Genomic DNA, 18,119 nt, shown 5'->3' on the forward strand with positions numbered 1-18,119 from the left:
TCTTGTCTTGAAATCTAGTTTAAAACATGTTTTTGAATGATTTTTCAAGATGCCCACCCACATCCATTGTATGACCAAAACGGTGGTAGAGAAATTATCAACTTTATCGAAAATGCTAGCTTTGTCAATGTTTTGATCTGAACCATTGTATATGATCATAAGTAACCTTAAAACAGGGCTAAACATGCATTTTCCGTTTACTACTCATTTAACACGTCTCATTGTATAAGTAAATGAAATGCCCTGTATTCGATCCCAGCCCTGCAGTCCATACATTTCAGTATTTTCCACTGGTGTCAGTTATCTATTTCAGTATTAGAAGACAAGGTTGTAGGATACATTAATGATTGAGTGTCTTTGCCAAGCCAAGCACCCAACTCAACGCTGACCCTTGTGAACAAGCAATGCAAGCAAACAGGAGCAAAGCACGCGGTAACACTTAGAATGCTGTCCTGTGGAGGTATTGTATTAGTCTCCTCTTAAAAAGTGATTTCCCTAAAGAGGAGATATTCCAAACCATTTACAGGTGCTTCCCCTTCTATTCCTTTTTTTTTGCTCTTTGCTGCACACCAGCAAAACGGTCTTGTGTTCTCAACACTGGTAGTTCACCCCCATGCTTTCACATGGTCTCTTGGATCAGAGAGAAACTGTGGGCTGGACTCATTAAGCTATTTGTACAGCCAGTTTGTTATCCAATCAAAAAGGCATCCATCATTAGTTGGTGAGTTCACAGACACATGGCATTTGGTGGTTTCTGACTACAAAGTGCAAGTATACTGGCCTGTTTCAATGTAATGATGCAATCTGGATTAAAGATTATTTTAATTGTGCGTGGTGCAAAGAGGCATTCCTTTGAGACTACTGGAACATGAATCATCCCATCCTTTGGTTGGTAAGCATGTGCAATTGCTGTACGAGATGCTCTGAAATCTATGATATTTTCAGGATGCATTATGCCCGTTTAAAGGCTCTATGTAGCCAAATGTGTTTCTACGTAAAGTGACAAGCTTGCAGCTGTTTTGAGTATTGTTCTGAACTATCCATGGAAGAGAAATGACACCATTCCTTCAGAGAGTTTTTATTGAACTCATCAAAAAAAAAAGAGGTTAAGTCTTGGTTTTCAGAGGCCTCTGTTCCCTTAACTAGAATTTCAGGACAACACGAATACTGAAAGACAAAAAAGGAAACAGCTTAGGACGTTCTCCCTATAGCGAGGGAGTTGAAACAGTCACCAAATGCTTTACAAAATATATTTTTTTGGGATGGTGTTAAGCTGGATGCCTTACCATTTCCCAGCGTGCATGAGGCTGAAACCTTCATCAATCTGCTCAAAGGGAAGTGTGTGGGTCACAAACTCATCCACCTTCAGCTTCTTGCTCATGTACTCACTAACCAGTTTAGGAACACTCTCCACACTCTTGTATCCTGTGAAAAGCAGTTTCAAAATCTGATGTCAGTCCAAACAAAAGCCACAGAAGTTTCTAGCTCATAATATTTTGCATTAACATATACTGTATTTTTATAGGAATAGTGTATTGAAGCAAAAGAAAAGGCAAGCATAAAGATTTGCTATTTGATGGATCAGTTCATTTGATAGTTGATTTCACTGATCGTTAATAACATTCTGTCTTGTCACCAGGTCAGGAAAAATCTCTTATTTGTCCCACAAAAATAAAATCTTCCCCACAAGGAAAACCAGTCAGACACCTCCAAAAGCAGTTCCAGTCCACGTGCGCCCTGTCACTAGCTGGAAGGGGCGCGTGGAGATCTCCTGGCCGGCTGCAGCCACCCCAATGATGACACTGGTGCCCCAGCCTTTGTGACATGCCTCCAAGGCTGCCCTCTGTTTAATGGAGATGATATTGTTGAAATATATAAATGCTGTAATAAAATGCAGTGGAATTTGCATTTGCTGACACGGTTTGCTAATTGTTGAAGGGAGGGATTTTTTTCTTGATAGAAATGAAATAAAAGTAAAGAACTGAAGTATTTCTACATAAAGCTCAGTTGACAGGCAATAGTCTGTCAGTTGCACACATCAAGATATTTCCATATAATGTATGAAAAATCTTCACATCACACATTCACTGAGGCAGTCTGTCCTCATCCTCATTCATTTGTACAAATAATTCTTCTTCTTACCATTATCCCCACGTTGCCCACACACTCAAATGAGTAGTCCACTCCACCATCGGTCATCTCTACTAGCACATCCTGGATTGGCTTGCTGTGGTCTTTAGGGTTCACCAAGTCAGTTGCTCCAAACTCTTTGGCGATCTGAAATTTATCTGGATTGAGGTCAATCCCAATTATTGTACTTGCTCCAGCTGCTTTGCAACCCATGATGGCGGCAAGGCCTAATGCCCCAAGGCCAAATACTGCACAGGTTGAACCTGCCTCCACCTAAAGGGACAAGGAAGAGACACAATTATGTTGGTTCTACTAATGATGATGCAGACTTTGCTCCCAGCCATGAATCAGAATGTAAAAAAAACACCAAACCTTGGTCATAATACTATTTGAAATAATTTCATTTATTTTTCTTGCTCTAATCTGCCTCAATGGAACCAATGGGCTGTTCCAAAATATGCAAACCCCACCCACCTGGCACTCAACGCAGACTCAAGCAAACACTAGTGATTGAAAGTATTTCACATAGTATGTTGACCCAAGTCTCGGCCCACTGCCATATTGCAAAGTGCAAGTGCAAACAGCACTGACATACAGTAGAACAGTCACATTCCTGGCCAAATTTATGGCCACCAATGTATGCGCAAGAATAGTCTCAACTAGAACACGTGGATAAAAATTATGTCACACAAAACTGAACAATGGAGATCACAAGGAAATTCAAGGTGACCTTTGCTGTGTTCAGGGCTGCACCATAGCCTGTGGAAATCCCACAGCCTAGCAGACAAACTCTGTCCAGGGGTGCCCGGTCGTCCACCTTGGCCAGCGAGATGTCAGCCACCACCGTATACTCTGAAAATGTGCTGCAGCCCATGAAGTGAAACAGGCTTTTCCCTTTGCAGGAAAAACGGGATGTTCCATCTGGCATCACCCCCTTTCCCTGGGTCATCCTGAGGTGCATAGAAAACATGGCTCTGGAAACTGCGCTATTCAAGTATTTATGAGTGAATTAAGATTCCCTGTCAATATGGGTTAAATTTAAGACAAGGTCAGTCGACATGCAGCAACAACACCTCGACATGGAGGGAGAATATCAAGTCTGAATAGCCTTCTAGGTGAAAAGTGGAGTGTCAAGTCATAAATAGGGTGTTGCTTGTAGTAATAGATACATTCAAATGAGTGTATTCTCTGCGTAAGACATTGTCATAGGAACATCTACACTATGAACCCTGTCTTGTAGAGTGAGCTGCTGTGCTCTGTTTATTGCCCTGACCCCACTATCACCAGGCCTTTCTGACCCCACTATCACCAGGCCATATCTCTGATCTCTGTACATGTTCACTTGTTCTCTGACCCCGCCCACTCACTGATAACTGGCTAGTGAAGTATTTGCATATGCAGGTATGGTCACACCCAGTGTTTATAATGCTCCGTTTTGATGATAATAGGAGCTCTTGGTGGATTTTCCCTTATCTGAGAGTCCTGACTTTGCGAACTCGTAAACTATTTAGAATAAAAGTAACCAGCTTGGACTTGCAAAGATGAATCTTGGCATTCTCGACTACTCTTTCCTTAATTATTAGAATAAATCTCTAACATTGTTCATCTATCATCTGTTGATTATACACTGTACCCAGGGGAGCTGCTCAAAATGTTGGACTCTATGAAATAATATAATATTGGGCCCCTCAAACCTAGACCTTATAATAACAACAACAACAATAATAATAATTATTATAATAATAATTAGTGGTTTATGAGAGCCCCTGTCAGTGCAGGGCCCTTGGAATCATCCTAGCTCCCCTCCCCCCCATGGTGCCCCCAGACATACCTTGCTGGAGCTACAGTATGTGATGCTTTTTCTGAAACATGCATGCTTTCAAGAATATGCTGATTAATACCAAACTACTTACCTGATCTTTTGACACAGGTTGGTTTTGGGATTTTTACAGAACTTGCACTCTCCACACTGTGGGATGTACAGTGGGATCACAGTGTCCCCTAAAAGTACAGACATATTAGAAACATGCAAACCCAGAGATGTACAGTAACTGTTAGCACAACATATTATGGATTACCAATTAGCACATCGATTGTGAACTGTTAAATATTGAGTCATTTTCATTCCCAGTTTAATATTGTTCTTTTCATTTGTAAATATGACTACCTGGTTTGAATTTTGTGACACCCTCTCCAACACTTTCCACTATCCCAGCCCCCTCATGGCCCAGCACCACAGGGAAAACCCCCTCCGGGTCAGAACCACTCAGAGTGTAAGAATCTGTATGACAAATCCCTGTGGCCACGATCTGAAACACAGAGTTAGGGCTGTTACATTTGATCCTTAGCTGGGCTTATGTAAAAAACAAAATTCTCAATTTACTCATTGCTAGTTGAAATAAATGGAAAACCTCATGGACAAGACTATACAACTTTCAAATCATGAATTTGATTTAAATCCATCCAAAACTGAATCATAAAAGGTAAGCTACATTCTGATTCAAAAATGTATAATACATTTTCAATAAAGAGGTTTCAGATCATATCATCCTATACATGTCACCTTCAAAGCTTTATTTTATCAATCAAAGCTTTATTTGTATAGTGATTTCATACCCAGAGGCAACACAATGCGCTTTACAGAGAACAAGGGAGGTGGGCATACGACCCACTCTCTACATATTCCAGAGGGAAGCAAAAAAACAGTAATCACCCGGGGGCCAGATAAGTGAGCTCTAAAAATTCTTCCCTGACCCCTCTCAACAAGGCGATCGAGCAAGCTCCAGGAGTATGTTTGTCTACCGGCTACTGTAGTTGACCCTTGTTCATTGCAGTAATGTAGTTATGATAGCTTCTATCTCCTGTAGCGAAGCTGGCCATGGAATAATCATTTCTATGTGATAATTTTGTTAATTATTTAAAGACAATTGTACTCTTGGCCTGTTTTGTAACAAAACACATGTATTTTCTATTTTATAACAGCATACAGTAGCATACCAAACTCCCCAAAACTCCTTAAAAGGGACATTCAAATACACCGACAACCCAGATAGCAAGCGGATCTGGGCCATATATGGGCTGGAACTAAGCCACAAGTGCCAGATCTGGCCTGTATCTGGCCTGATCGGATTGCTGTCTGGGAACGACTTTGATAAGTCTATCTGGAACATTTGTTTGAATCCAAAAGTACTGCCAATCTAAAAAAATAGGCCACAACTATTCCTGTTTACACAACAGCAGTTGTCAGCAATACATGTGCTGTGAATATATATATATTTTTCTCATCCAAAGATGAGACATTTCTGATCCGCGTACAGTAAGACTTCGTAATGGAATTTCTCCAAAACTAAACTGTAGAAATCAAATAATTTTGCATGGATTTGCAGAGGGAGAGGTCCTGAACACTTATCCATAGGCCTTCCCCATGAGCTATGCATAATTCAGATTGTATGGGCTGTCAAATATGAGAAATGGACATTTCTGATCTGTGTACAGTATGAATCGACGGAATCATCGAGTGCCGTAATACGTGTAATAGATGTCATTGTGAACTTTACCTTAATGCGCACCTCCCCTGCTTTAGGAGGCGAAACCTCGACTTCTTCCATAGAGAGTGGCTTCCCAGCCTCCCACGCCACTGCAGCTCGGCATTGAATCACCTGGGCACATCAGGCCACAACGTCACAAGTAGACAACACCCTAATGATAATGGATTTCACTGTATAAAGCAAATCCTTCAGATAATGTTTGGCAAACACACCCCAGATTAAATAAATCGGACTGTGCCACTCCCCCTTGTTGTATGAACAATATTGTCGAGACACAAGACCGAAAGTTCCTGCAGAGAGTGGTGCGGTTGTCAACAAGTCTGTGAGGATTCAGGGCTTGAGGGTTAACGGGTCCCAGGACTTATCCTATCCCACATAAGTTGAAAAATGTATCACAGAATTAAAGAGGGAGCACACCTACCTTCCCTGCGGTCGCCATGTTCTGTCATTCAGAGGCAAAAAGGCTGGCTCAAAGTAGTGATGTTACTTATAAGACAGAAGTTCAAAGGCGTTTGTCGAGTAGGTAGGCGGGCGGGTCCAGATGAAGACCCGTATATTCGTTTTTTTAAAAGCACGTGACCGATGACAAACGAGGCCTCGGTCACGTGATCGGCTTGATTCGAGAACGCGAAACCCGCCTTCCTTTGAAGGTTGTGGTAGTTGGTTGGTTGTTGCATCGAGTTGAAAGTGTAGTAGAAGTGTTGCAGGAGGGGAACTGAAAGGGTCCCCAAGGCGCACCAGTGTGTCTTGGGGATAAAAGGCCAGACCAGCGGACACTCGTCCTCTTCCCCCTCCAGCAGCATGTTGCATGATTTTTTATTTTACACCATACAACACAACACCTACACCCACCATGACGTTTTCACTACATCCATGCACTGCTCTACACTACTGATTATCTCATTTTCACACCACATCTTTTGTAAGTTAATTTGCTTAGCATAGGTTTACAAATAAATATTGTTTATATCTTGCTTTGGGCGTGCGACTCCCTAATTTGTTGAGGCTTAAGCCAGCTCGTACCTTAACACTAGACATTGAAAGAGAAAACAACACTACATTTGCACTTGTTTTATTCCAGATCACAGAAACATAGTGGTCGAATCTCACCATTAATAGATTGAACCAGTACTTTCATCACCTTGTTCAAATATAATTATCCCTCACACTGTTATCCATCTCAATACTAATAAAAGACGTACAACTAAAGAGCTACAACACAATAGCTGGCGGCTAGGCTATCGTTACGTTAGCTAGCTCTTTATAGTAGTCTACTTTGAATGACTTTTCATGGCGAATATCATTCGATTCTACCTAAAGTGGAAAAATGTGCGCTGGCTTTGTGCTACAGGAGAAAAGCCTATGTGTGTTTGTGGATCAGTTGAGCTCTATGGTGTTGCTATTAGTGAGTGGGAGGTCGTTCATTTCTCGCTGACTTTCAGATGTTAGGCTGCAGTTGTTAATCTGTCTGACTTGGCAACCACGATCAGGGGGAGGAGCAGGGAGGAGGGGGGAAGTTTGAATGTTGTACAACTGACAAATCCTACCTTTAAAATCCTGAATAAAAATAATTGCTTGAATATCAATACAAAAAAAACAATACAAATGCATCTTAATGTTTTTTAATTAAACAGTAGATGAATGGCACAATTAGTGATCCATGCCACCTTTTTTCCACAGGGAAGAAACATCAGCAGTAGACTTCTACCTCTAAGGTACAGAGGAGTTCTTGTTCTCATACACACTTAATCCAAACCTTCACATTAGATTACTATTAGTGCCAAAACAATAGGAAACTTGGTCAAATTGGTTAAATCATTATTCAACTGACCTCCGAGGCATTTACACATCCCATCATTCTTTACACAAAATATAAATATAAAATGGGGTCTCAATAACAATTAGCAAACCTCAAGTGAAACAGATTGGACTGTATTGCCTCATCCAAACAACCTGAACTTTATGTACCAGCACTTTGAGATTATCTGACAATGAAAAGTGCTTTATAAATGAAATTATTATTATTGCTATTATTATTTATTTATTTCTTATTTACCACTCAGATGAATGTATTGGACAAGTTTAAGCAATAAGGTGACAATGTCAGCCTGCAACTCACAGGGCTGTTACCAAATTGCTAACAAAACATGCCTCATCTCCACAAGTGTTCAGGAAGTACCCATTCTCTGACTTCCTTTCAGTTTTTCCCATTAAAATCACTGAACTGTCAAGAAAAAAAGTGTACAGGAAGTAAAGCTTATGAGTTGCTTCGTGACTGGTCTTGCATAGCTAGACCTTTCTCCACACAATTGTCTTGGGCGGCGCTAAGCTTGTTTTTTTTTTCTCCCAATGGTGCACTTTTTGGGGTCAACAGTGCAAAATAGTGTTTGGGGGATTGAATTTGACTGGCACTGCTGGAATTGAGCGGAGCCAATAAGAGGTTTGTCTCAAAAACCTACATCCGTTGAGCCAGACTAGTTTGGGATCAACCCTCAAGTCTCAATAGAACTGTTTGTACATCCGACTAAATACCTGTATGGATAGTTGACCCAACAAGAATAAAACGTGCCAAAACTTGTCTTTATTTATTACGTAGGTGTGTTCCATTTGTCCATGTATGTAAACACAACTGCATTGGGACTGTCATGTGCATATCCCAACTCACCCTGAGACACCTACAGTACACAGAGCTGGAGTCAGAGCCTAGGTTGACATTGCTCCGGTACCCATGCCATGGAGCTTTAGGGTTAAGTGCCTTGCTCAAGCGCACAATGATGGTACACTGACAGTACCGTGATTAGAACCAGTGATCTTTCTGTTACAGACCAACCTCAAGGCTACCGTCACCCTGAAAACCCTAATTACATTCAGTAAGCAAAGCTTTTGGACAGGGGTGTAATGATTCACCAAATCCACGATTTGATACAACTATCGATTTTAGGGTTACAACTGTATACTGTTTTCGTTTTTATCTTTAAACAATTAAACAGATAAAGCCTCACGCTCACATGCATGTAATAGCCTACAATGGGAAGCGGGACAAGTCTGTCTCCCTCTCTCACAATATACAGTATCAGTATGTTGCTGACTTGATTATGACTTGAAACAAAATTCAGTATGGACTGAGAAAATTATAGATCTTGTAAATGAGGCAAAAATGTCGTCATCTCTTTTTTGCCATCATGAGATTTGGTGGGGCAAAAAACTGAAGTGATGGTAAAATGGTAAATGGACTGCACTTATATAGCGCTTTTCCACCTTAGCGGCAGTCAAAGCGCTCAGTCACCCATTCACACACACATTCACACACCAATGCCGGTAGCTGCCATGCAAGGTGCTAACCTGCTCATTGGGAGCAATTTGGGGTTAGGTGTCTTGCTCAAGGACACTTTGACATGTGGACAGTCGGAGCTGGGATTTGAACAACTGACCCTTCGATCACTGAACGACCTGCTCTACCAACTGAGCTACAGCCGCCCTGATGAAGCCAGAATCTCAACATGGTTATTTTAAAGGTCGAAATCAAATGTGTTATTTTAGTTTTACGACTTTGATTCAGAATCGTTACACCCCTACTTTTGTGACACGTCATCAAAAGAGTACCAAGTTCTGAAGCCTCAATTACCTGATCTGCCTGAGAGGTCACCATATTAGATCTGGTTTGTGCAACATCAATCGTGAGTCTACATTTTGTTGATATAAAATAATTTACATTAATAACGTGGGACATGTCAAACACCACGAGTTAAGCGTTCCACAAGTATAAACATATTTTGGCTGCTCAGGCAAGCTTATTACATTGATGTTTCTACAGTTGGTGTTTCCAAACCTGAGTTGTTTGTGATGCTGATCTAGGTTTAAGGGACAAATCGACATTGAGTTTTGCTGGTTTATAAATCCACAATAATTGTACTTACAAGCTAAATGTTGAATAGTTTTACCTATCCAGAGTCACATTCAGTACAATGCAATACTGCGATTAAATAAGCCAGGGCAGGTGTCAATGTAGTAATCCCAAAGTAATAACAGGAAAATATTTGCAATGGGCATTCTTACAGCTTACAGTATGATCTCTATATCTATTCTGATATTGTTACAGTTTGACATTTAGGTTATTATTTTGAGGGTTGGGATGCCCAACAGTCCTCATCTGGATCATCACAGTCATCCTCTGGTTCATCACAATCTATTTAACCTAACATTATGTATGATTGTAGTATTTCTAACAAAATAAGATAAATTAAACATAAAATATATTGAACCAGACATAATTTTGTTTTGACCCCTTTCCCTGAAGAGAATTTGACAACGATTTGATAACCCAAAAGTCTTGAAGAGTCTGGGAATACAGCAGCATTGGTATAAGAGGGAGTTCACTTCATGAGGAATGTTTTTGGCTAATCACACAACTGACGTGTGGCTTTTTTTCCTTCACAAGTGTGGGTCAAGTGGGTGAGGTTGAAAGGAAGGAAGACATTTGGAGATAGGGCTAGGACAGCCAAGATGAGGACAGTACCAGACAGATATTCGAGGAGGTTAAAAAAAAAAAAAACATTAACTGACATTCAAAAATATCAAAACTTAAGTAATTTCCAACCTGATAATGCCACCTTCTGGCTTGATACAAATCTTTGGAAATGATATGCCAATCTAGTTAAATTAAATAATCTAATATATTGATTCCAACAATATACCATTCTCCCTCATTTTGACATAGCCTAGGATACCACAAGCATTCCCAATAAATTATTGTAAAAAGTACAGTCTTCAGACCAATTTTCTGAATGCATGCAGTATGAGTAAAAAAAAAGTCCCTAGTACCTATCAAAACACTGATAATCATTCCAGGTCATAAGACTGGTAAGGTGCATGATCTATCATCATCACTGCATGCTTGAAGAATTTGAATCTCAAAAGTCCTGACACTCTTTATTTGTGACCACTGATCTCAAAAGACAATATCTACATGTTCAACTGGCTACTGCTCAAGACTTACATGAGACAAGCTGAGGAAAGGATCGTACTTTTGATGATCAGAACACAATTTGGGAGCTTGTTGATTTGATTATGAAATGATTATGGTTACTGGATCCTTCAAGAAATTAACTCAGCGCTCCAACCTCCCTCCTATCAACGTGTAGTGAAAAGCCATTCCTCAGGAAATCACTCTAGAAGCACATCCCTGGATTAGTTGGCCACTATAAATCCATAGAAGCTCAGCTGAGTCTAGGCCTATAAAGTGTTAGTGAAAACCAAACACAGTAAAGCAATTTCACATGATCTGCCATTTGCATTAATTCCTCTATTATTTCTGGATGTAGATGATGACAATGCACAGAGTTCCGACCAGGCCAAGAGCTTGGATACCCAGAAACCACAGCAGGACCCAGAAGAAGATGATCACCACAGGCTCCACAATCTTCTCCCCAAAGTACATCTGGGTGAAGCCAATGTTGCGAAGGCACTTGTTGAGCTCCCCGAACAGGGTCCCCAGACGCTCACAGTCATCCACCTGGGAAGCTCTGGTTGTGGGGTCATCCACATGGGGCCACCTGGCTAAGGGATCGCTGGTATGGCGTGGCCTGGCTCTGGGGTCATCCTGAGGACAGAGATAGTTTGGAGGGTGAGGGGGATTCATGTTGCTAACAACAACCATAGACTCCAGTATTTTTCTATAGCTAAAGCTAAGGTCAAATTTAATTAAGCAATAAGCTATCAAGCTAATCATTCAGAATTTGATAACAGACAAATTGACAAATTGTAGTCAAAATAAGACAGGTGCTGTATAAAACCAGAAAGCTATATGGACTACTCGCACCTCATGTGTGTTGGGGTGTGGCGCCGTTAAAGGGTGTGCTACTGTATTTCGGTGTCCAGTACTGAGATAAACTTTCTGTAACCAGTAGGTGGCGCTCTAAGCGTGACTCAATACCGATGTATAGATGTGTTCAGGACGGTAACTAGATGAAGCGTGAGAAATGTCGTGTAAATCGGACAATGTATGTAGGAGTTATGATGACTTCCTGCTTGGCCTGTAGGCAGAGCTATAAGTATGACTCAATACTGACCTACTGATGTGTTCAGGACGCAACCTTCATCAAGTGTGAGCAATTTGTGGTAAATTGGATAATGTATGTAGGAGTTATGAGGACTTCCTGTAAGCAATAGGTGGCACTATAAGTATGACTCAATGCTGACGCACAGATGTGTTAAGGGTGCGACCTTCATCAAGCGTGAGCAATTTGGTGTAAATCGGATAACGTATGTAGGAGTTATGAGGACTTCCTGTAAGCAGTAGGTGGCGCTAAAAGTATGACTCAATGCTGACGCACAGATGTGTTGAGGGTGCGACCTTCATCCACCATGAGCAATTTGGAGTAAATCGGATAACGTATGGTAGGTTTAATAGGGCTAAACATGCATTTTCCCTTTACTACTCCTTTAAGGAAAAATAAAGCAAGCGGATGTTGGAGGCGGGCTCTACAGGCTCGAGCCGGATGAGGGGGCGGGCTTAAGGCAGTGAAGTAAATAGACACCAGGCTCTTCACCCCAAGGAGAGACTGGTGACGCGAGGCTAATGAAATTTGATGTCAGAACACCAACGGACACCAATTACCCCCTCGGTCTCTCTCTCTCTTTCGTGTCTTTGAAGCTGGTTGGTTATATGACAGTTTCCCATGTCTTTACACAGTCCTTTGCATTTTTATTGAACACTGCGAGGTCCTTTGAGCTGCACTGGTTGGGTAGTAGAGGGCAGACGAGGCAGTGCTGCATTGTCTGCTCCTCTTGTCCACATTCACAGATGGTTTGGCCAGTTTCATAGCCCCATCTGGCCATGGCAGCTTTGGATCGCCCTGTTCCTGTTCTCAGGCGGTTTAGCGTCTTCCACTGGACCCATGGTGCTTCTGAGCCTGGAGGGAGGGCTTCAGAGGGAGGGATACCCATTTCAATGGGAGGGGGGTCGTCCTCAAGCCTTTTAGTCCATAGTTGGAGTCTGGTCACCCCCTCGGTGAGCTTCTTGTCTTTGAAATCGAGAGTTTAACATGTTTTTGAAAGATTTTAAGGTGCCCACCCACATCCATTGTATGACCAAAACGGTGGTAGAGCAATTATCAGACTTTCTCAAAAGTGCTAGTTTTGTCAACGTTTTGATCTGAACCATTGTATATGATCATAAGTAACCTTAAAACAGGGCTAAACATGCATTTTCCCTTTACTACTTAAAGTCGTACTGAAATGAAAAAAGCATTCTGTCCCATTTTGGTTCACATAATTAGTGTTCACCTATTCAACGATGTATGCCAAAAAAATTACTAAATTCTACTTTTGTTGTAATCTTATATCAAAGTATATAATTTCTTACTTCCTGGAAACGGTAGGTCACGTGCAGTGACGACAACAGGTACCTTAGATTTTAGGCCAATAATCTCATGACATCCAACCATCAATCAACGCTATCCTTCTATCGAATCTGTCTAAAGTTCTTAAAGGAAAGTTCTTAATGTGAAAACCACCACAGGCCTATGCTCTATGTAAGCACAACTAGCGATTCATCAAGACAGATTGAGGAAAACAACCGTTTCGCGGCAGAAAATAGATTTTTAGAAACTGCATTCTAAGTGCCCCGACCACCGCCATTACATGGATACTGGCTCGCGCTGGATTTTAAATTTCTTCTACATGCCTCCGAACTACACCAAAGTGATCTCGGTGAGTCAAACGTCTTATAATATGTCGTAAATAAGGTCCAGGTTGTCAAAAACGAGCATTGTCCTTTAAAACCCGTCCACTTGTCAATGTTCCAATCAAATTCCTCTAAACATATGTCCCGCCCTCATAGCTTGTTTGCATCGGAAATACGTCAAACTACGGAAGTTAGATGATCTCAAACGTCCGTTTCAGTGCGACTTTAAGTGGAGGAAGTTTGCGAGACACCTGCTGAATGTCTCCATGGCTGATCATTATCATTATCATCATCATCGTCATGTCATACTGTTCATTTTATTCATAACTTAGTGCTACTCTAATTGTATTGATTTTCTTAACCTGCAGATAGCTACTTGCTTATAAGTGCTGCTAAGCTACAGTATGTAGCTAGTGGGTAGCTACAGTAAGTTGTAATCGTTTTCCCGAGCTATAGAGACGCTATTCAGGTTTAGGGGGTAACTAAGCCCCTAGAGTAGAGATAAACGCAATCGGATAGCTAGAGAGTGCATAAACTAAAGGCAGAGAACCTCTCTGATTAAGCTATCTAGCTAGCGTTATATGCACTGCAGGGAATCAGCTAGCCATAGCAAGTTAGCGTTACCTGGATATGTCTTGCCGTGTGGTTGGGCGCATGATGAGGTCTCCATTTTCTTCGATTCTCTAGCTCCTCTAAGTCACGCTGATCCCGTGCACACTGGTCATTCACAGTTGATGGAGTTACAGTCGATATATTATTCATACCGTCAGAAAAATGCTTCTCCAACTAGCTAGCTGATGACGACCACAAAAAAACATGCCAGTATCGCTTCCAGGTCACGTGTGAACATTGTTTAGGCTACGTCACTGGCATGTCTTGTCATATCACCGCTTCGTCCTTTGATAAAAATAAAAATACAACGTTTTTTCTAGGCTACATATATTAATCACATTATGTCAACACTTCCAGTAGTACGTCAATACAAATGCCATAAATAAGGGGAATGCCTGAATATAGCCTATATATTCCCTGTACACGAACAGCTGCATCTCCAGCCACCAGTCAAGCTCACGAAGTTTGCAGACGAAACCACCCTCATACTCATCTTTGAGGGAGAGGAGTCCGCCTACAGGTGGGAGATCGTCCAGCTGCTGTCCTGGTGTGGCCAAAACAACCTGGAACTCAATGCTCTCAAGATAGTGGAGATGACTGTGACTTTAGAAAGAAACCACCCCCTACCTCCACTGAATGACACGCCCCCCCCCCCCCATTAATTCAATAGTTGGCTATTGGCTGTCCTCTTGAATATTCTCATCTTAAATCTTCTGAGGTCTCTCAAAAATGGGCAGTGGTTATTTTGCCAGGGTTTAAGTTTCCTTTATGCCTAACACAGTCTTCCAAAGAGAACACACATAATATAAAGGTATTGCATCTTTGACATCACGCAAAAAGGAATTTAAAATCTAAATATCACAAAATACTCTGGAATCGACTAACAGTGGGCCTATTTGATAAAGAGCTGAACCTGCCCTCTGCCTCCCCCTAGGGGGGACTGGGGGATATGCTCCACCTGCACATAGTGGATCTATACACATATCTGTATACACAATACCACCTCTCTATAGCCTACCTGCCCATGCGGCTCTCTTTCTTCCAAATATCACCTTCCATGTCCATGTCTACCTTGACCTCTCAAGCAATTGGTCAGTTTGAAATGGCACTTTGTATCTGTCTCAGTATACAGCATTTATGTATGTGTATCAATACCACAAGTAGGCCTACCACACAATATTTCTGTTCTGTGTTTGTGTGATTTTATTCAAAATGTCTCACCTGAAGTTACCTGTACCTGAAGAAAATTATAATAGCTTTCTTCTCCTCTCTTCTAGTTTGACCACTCTGGCTTCAGAGCTTCTGGACCTCTGGCTCCTGCTTCCTGGGAAGTCAGAGCACAATGGGACATCTACTCATCATATACTCTTCCCCCAGTTTGTTGCTGCAAATACATTATGAATATGTTCTCAGTCAGCTTGTCTGCTTAAATAAAGAAGAAAAAAGTGAACTGGCTAGTATTGTACTTGCCAAAAGCTGGGTAGAAAATGTATTGTGCATTGTAATATATGCTACACAAAATATGCCTCAACATGACACACAGCAGATATGTCTGTCTTGTTAGATAACATTTTATAATTACTATGCTAACCTTTTAACATAAGATATTTATAAACCATTTGTAAATACTTAACTATTTAATATATGTAAACAAATAAAAATGATCGGTAAATTATTATTTTTTAATTCTTGTAGCCTTATATTAATAACATGGACAGGTCTTTGCTAAGTACAGTATCAACATGGAAATGATGACAGACATTCATGTTTTAGTTCCCATATGTGCCCCCCTTTCACAAATGGGGTTTAGTTTAGTACAGACTCTTCTGAATCTGAATCCCATTCGCTGTTACACTCAATCTTCAGGTCTCCATGACAACATCTGTCTGTGAGACTGCCAGAACTCTATGTTGACAAGACAACCCTGTCTAAGTCCCTGGGAAGCCGTAGTCCAGGTGAATCAGCGGCTGACCTGCAGCATGTCTTCCAACCAACTAAAGATTCCCTTCTTCCAGACGGACCTATCACAATGCGTGGCCTTCTGTCCAACCCTTGGCCACTATTCACCTCTCCACTAGACACGTGATTGTCCCCCATGTGTTGTCACTGGCTACCCTAAACTGAAATTAGACCAAGGCTAGAACAACGCTACTATTGGCCAGCAGAGGGAACTCTAACAATACAATATGTCCCTTTACCATGGGAAGCTAAATACCGCAAAAGCTTTAACATAGAAATGTCCAACACCTACAGTCAGTGGCATGGTATATTCCTCTGGGGTTGGGCGGGGTTGGGAGGGGGGTTGAAGCCCACCAATGTTGATCATTGATGATTGATCATTGATGTTGTCAACATTTAGTCCCAGTGAGTTGTGCTTTGCCTAATCATAATCATTTGAAATTCCTGCGGAAACACAGCTACTCATGGCTCCCTATACACCATTTACATTTCTCATCTGAACCTAAATACTGCTAATATGGAAAGTACAGTCTTCAGTATTTGAATCTGGAATGTTTTCTGTAGCTCTTTGCTCTTGTTTCTCAGATAAGGATCAGGTAATACCATGAACAAGCTCACACAACAATGCACTTTTGGTTGCCAGATCAACTTGAAAGATATGCATTGTACCATGTGTAATGGTATCCTGTTCTTTGTTTCTCTCTTTCTTTAAATGTTCATATATCTACGGTTCATTGTACACAACACATGCGGGAGTTGGCATCTCATATCATTGTATTTTACATGTCTGTAGGTCTCAAATATTATAAATCCTTTCCTTCCTAGGTTTGTTAGTGAGCCCTTTGTGTTTGTTGGAAATTGGAAAACCTGGATGCTGGTGAGTATGTTCAGCCAGTAGGCTTGCCAAAGTATGTCAAACTTATTCCAATGGCCTGGAAAAGTCAAACAGTCAAATAGTTTGAGAACCTGAGAAATAAAACAATGAGTTTTCACCTAATTTCATCATAGAGCAAAGTGCAAAGGGGATGTTTTCAAAAGGTTAAACCAGATTAGGACTCAGGAGTTGATGTGGGTTTGTGATGCTTTCTTCACAGTTTCCTCTCACCAGATATGTTTATTGGCAGTATAGAGATCGAAGGTGAGAGAAAGATAACACTATGAACCACGTATCTATGTAACATCTATACCTATAGTAAAGATATAAAGATACAAGGACATATTTCAACCAGGTGCTCACACAACTTACATTGTCATACACAGCAATCAGGGTTGGATATTCATGAGATCAAAGACCACACCAACAACAGATTGTAGTTAGACTTAGAAAAACAGGAAGTCGACTGTAGCAGATGCTACAGAATGGATGATGAAAAAGTAATGAATGAATATGAGTGATTGTATCCAGGCATTAGACTTGAATGAGTCCTTAATGTTTCTGCTAAGCTTCCTGAAGGTCAACAGCATGGAAACTAGATAGTAGATAGAAGAGTGTGGGAGCAGAAGATGGGGTGGGGGTGTGATGCGAAAGCAGGGCAAAAATACAAGTAAATCAGGTGTGTATGTACTGCCATGTGTTAGTGAGAGGGGGAGAAGCTATGGTGTGTTCTTCCTTCACCTGAACCTCAGTTATATGTAATTCCAATGAGTAACCAAGCGGTCTAATTTCAGTTTATTTTGGAGAAGAGAATTTGGTGATTAAAACTAAATGACATTTTTCCCTGGGCATTGGCTGACTATTTCCAATTGAGTAGTGGGGTGAATGAGCGGCCTTCATTGTAAAGCGCTATATAAGTGCCATTGTGCCATCCATTTACCATGATGTGAGATAAAATGGTAATTAGTGTAACCCTGCCATACAGATATATAGGAACAGGTGGTAGTATAATCTTCTAAAATGTGGTGAGGTCCAGCCTACATTTTGGTACAAAGCTCAGTCATGGGTGCAAAATACATCCCCAATAATGAATCTAAGCGCACTCTAAGTCCAACATTTTAAGTATAAAGGAGGCCAAGATGGATTAAAATAGATGTTCGACTTTTAATAGCATTACCACCATTCCATTATTTTCAGCTGGCAAGTCAGTCTTGTAAAAGTCAACAATACTGTGGGACTACCAACCATTTGTCATCAATCAGGGGAAATAATTGAAGGCATTAATACCTTTCAAGTGACTGACCAAGCTCTA

General features: G+C 41.1%; 2 protein-coding genes across 2 annotated transcripts; both read right to left on the reverse strand.

Moving 5' to 3' along the window:
• Positions 1 to 1,085: 1,085 nt before the first annotated feature.
• Positions 1,086 to 6,229, reverse strand: LOC311319403 (alcohol dehydrogenase class-3 chain L). Its single transcript, XM_084450954.1, has 9 exons — positions 6,100 to 6,229; positions 5,688 to 5,789; positions 4,298 to 4,439; positions 4,044 to 4,131; positions 2,861 to 3,080; positions 2,143 to 2,403; positions 1,708 to 1,843; positions 1,287 to 1,425; positions 1,086 to 1,167 (listed from the first exon to the last, which is right to left on the reverse strand). Exons 1-9 carry the CDS (start codon positions 6,115 to 6,117, stop codon positions 1,143 to 1,145), a joined length of 1,131 nt encoding a protein of 376 aa, XP_084307080.1. The 5' UTR covers positions 6,118 to 6,229; the 3' UTR covers positions 1,086 to 1,142.
• Positions 6,230 to 7,301: 1,072 nt separating this feature from the next.
• Positions 7,302 to 14,184, reverse strand: fam241a (family with sequence similarity 241 member A). The gene is made up of 2 exons (XM_084451480.1): positions 13,987 to 14,184; positions 7,302 to 11,277 (listed from the first exon to the last, which is right to left on the reverse strand). The coding sequence occupies exons 1-2, from the start codon at positions 14,122 to 14,124 to the stop codon at positions 10,984 to 10,986; spliced, it is 432 nt and encodes a 143-aa protein (XP_084307606.1). The 5' UTR covers positions 14,125 to 14,184; the 3' UTR covers positions 7,302 to 10,983.
• Between the last annotated feature and the right edge of the window lie 3,935 nt (positions 14,185 to 18,119).

This window comes from Borostomias antarcticus (genome assembly GCF_949987555.1).
Source record: "Borostomias antarcticus genome assembly, chromosome: 16".
Taxonomy (NCBI): Eukaryota; Metazoa; Chordata; class Actinopteri; order Stomiiformes; family Stomiidae; genus Borostomias; species Borostomias antarcticus.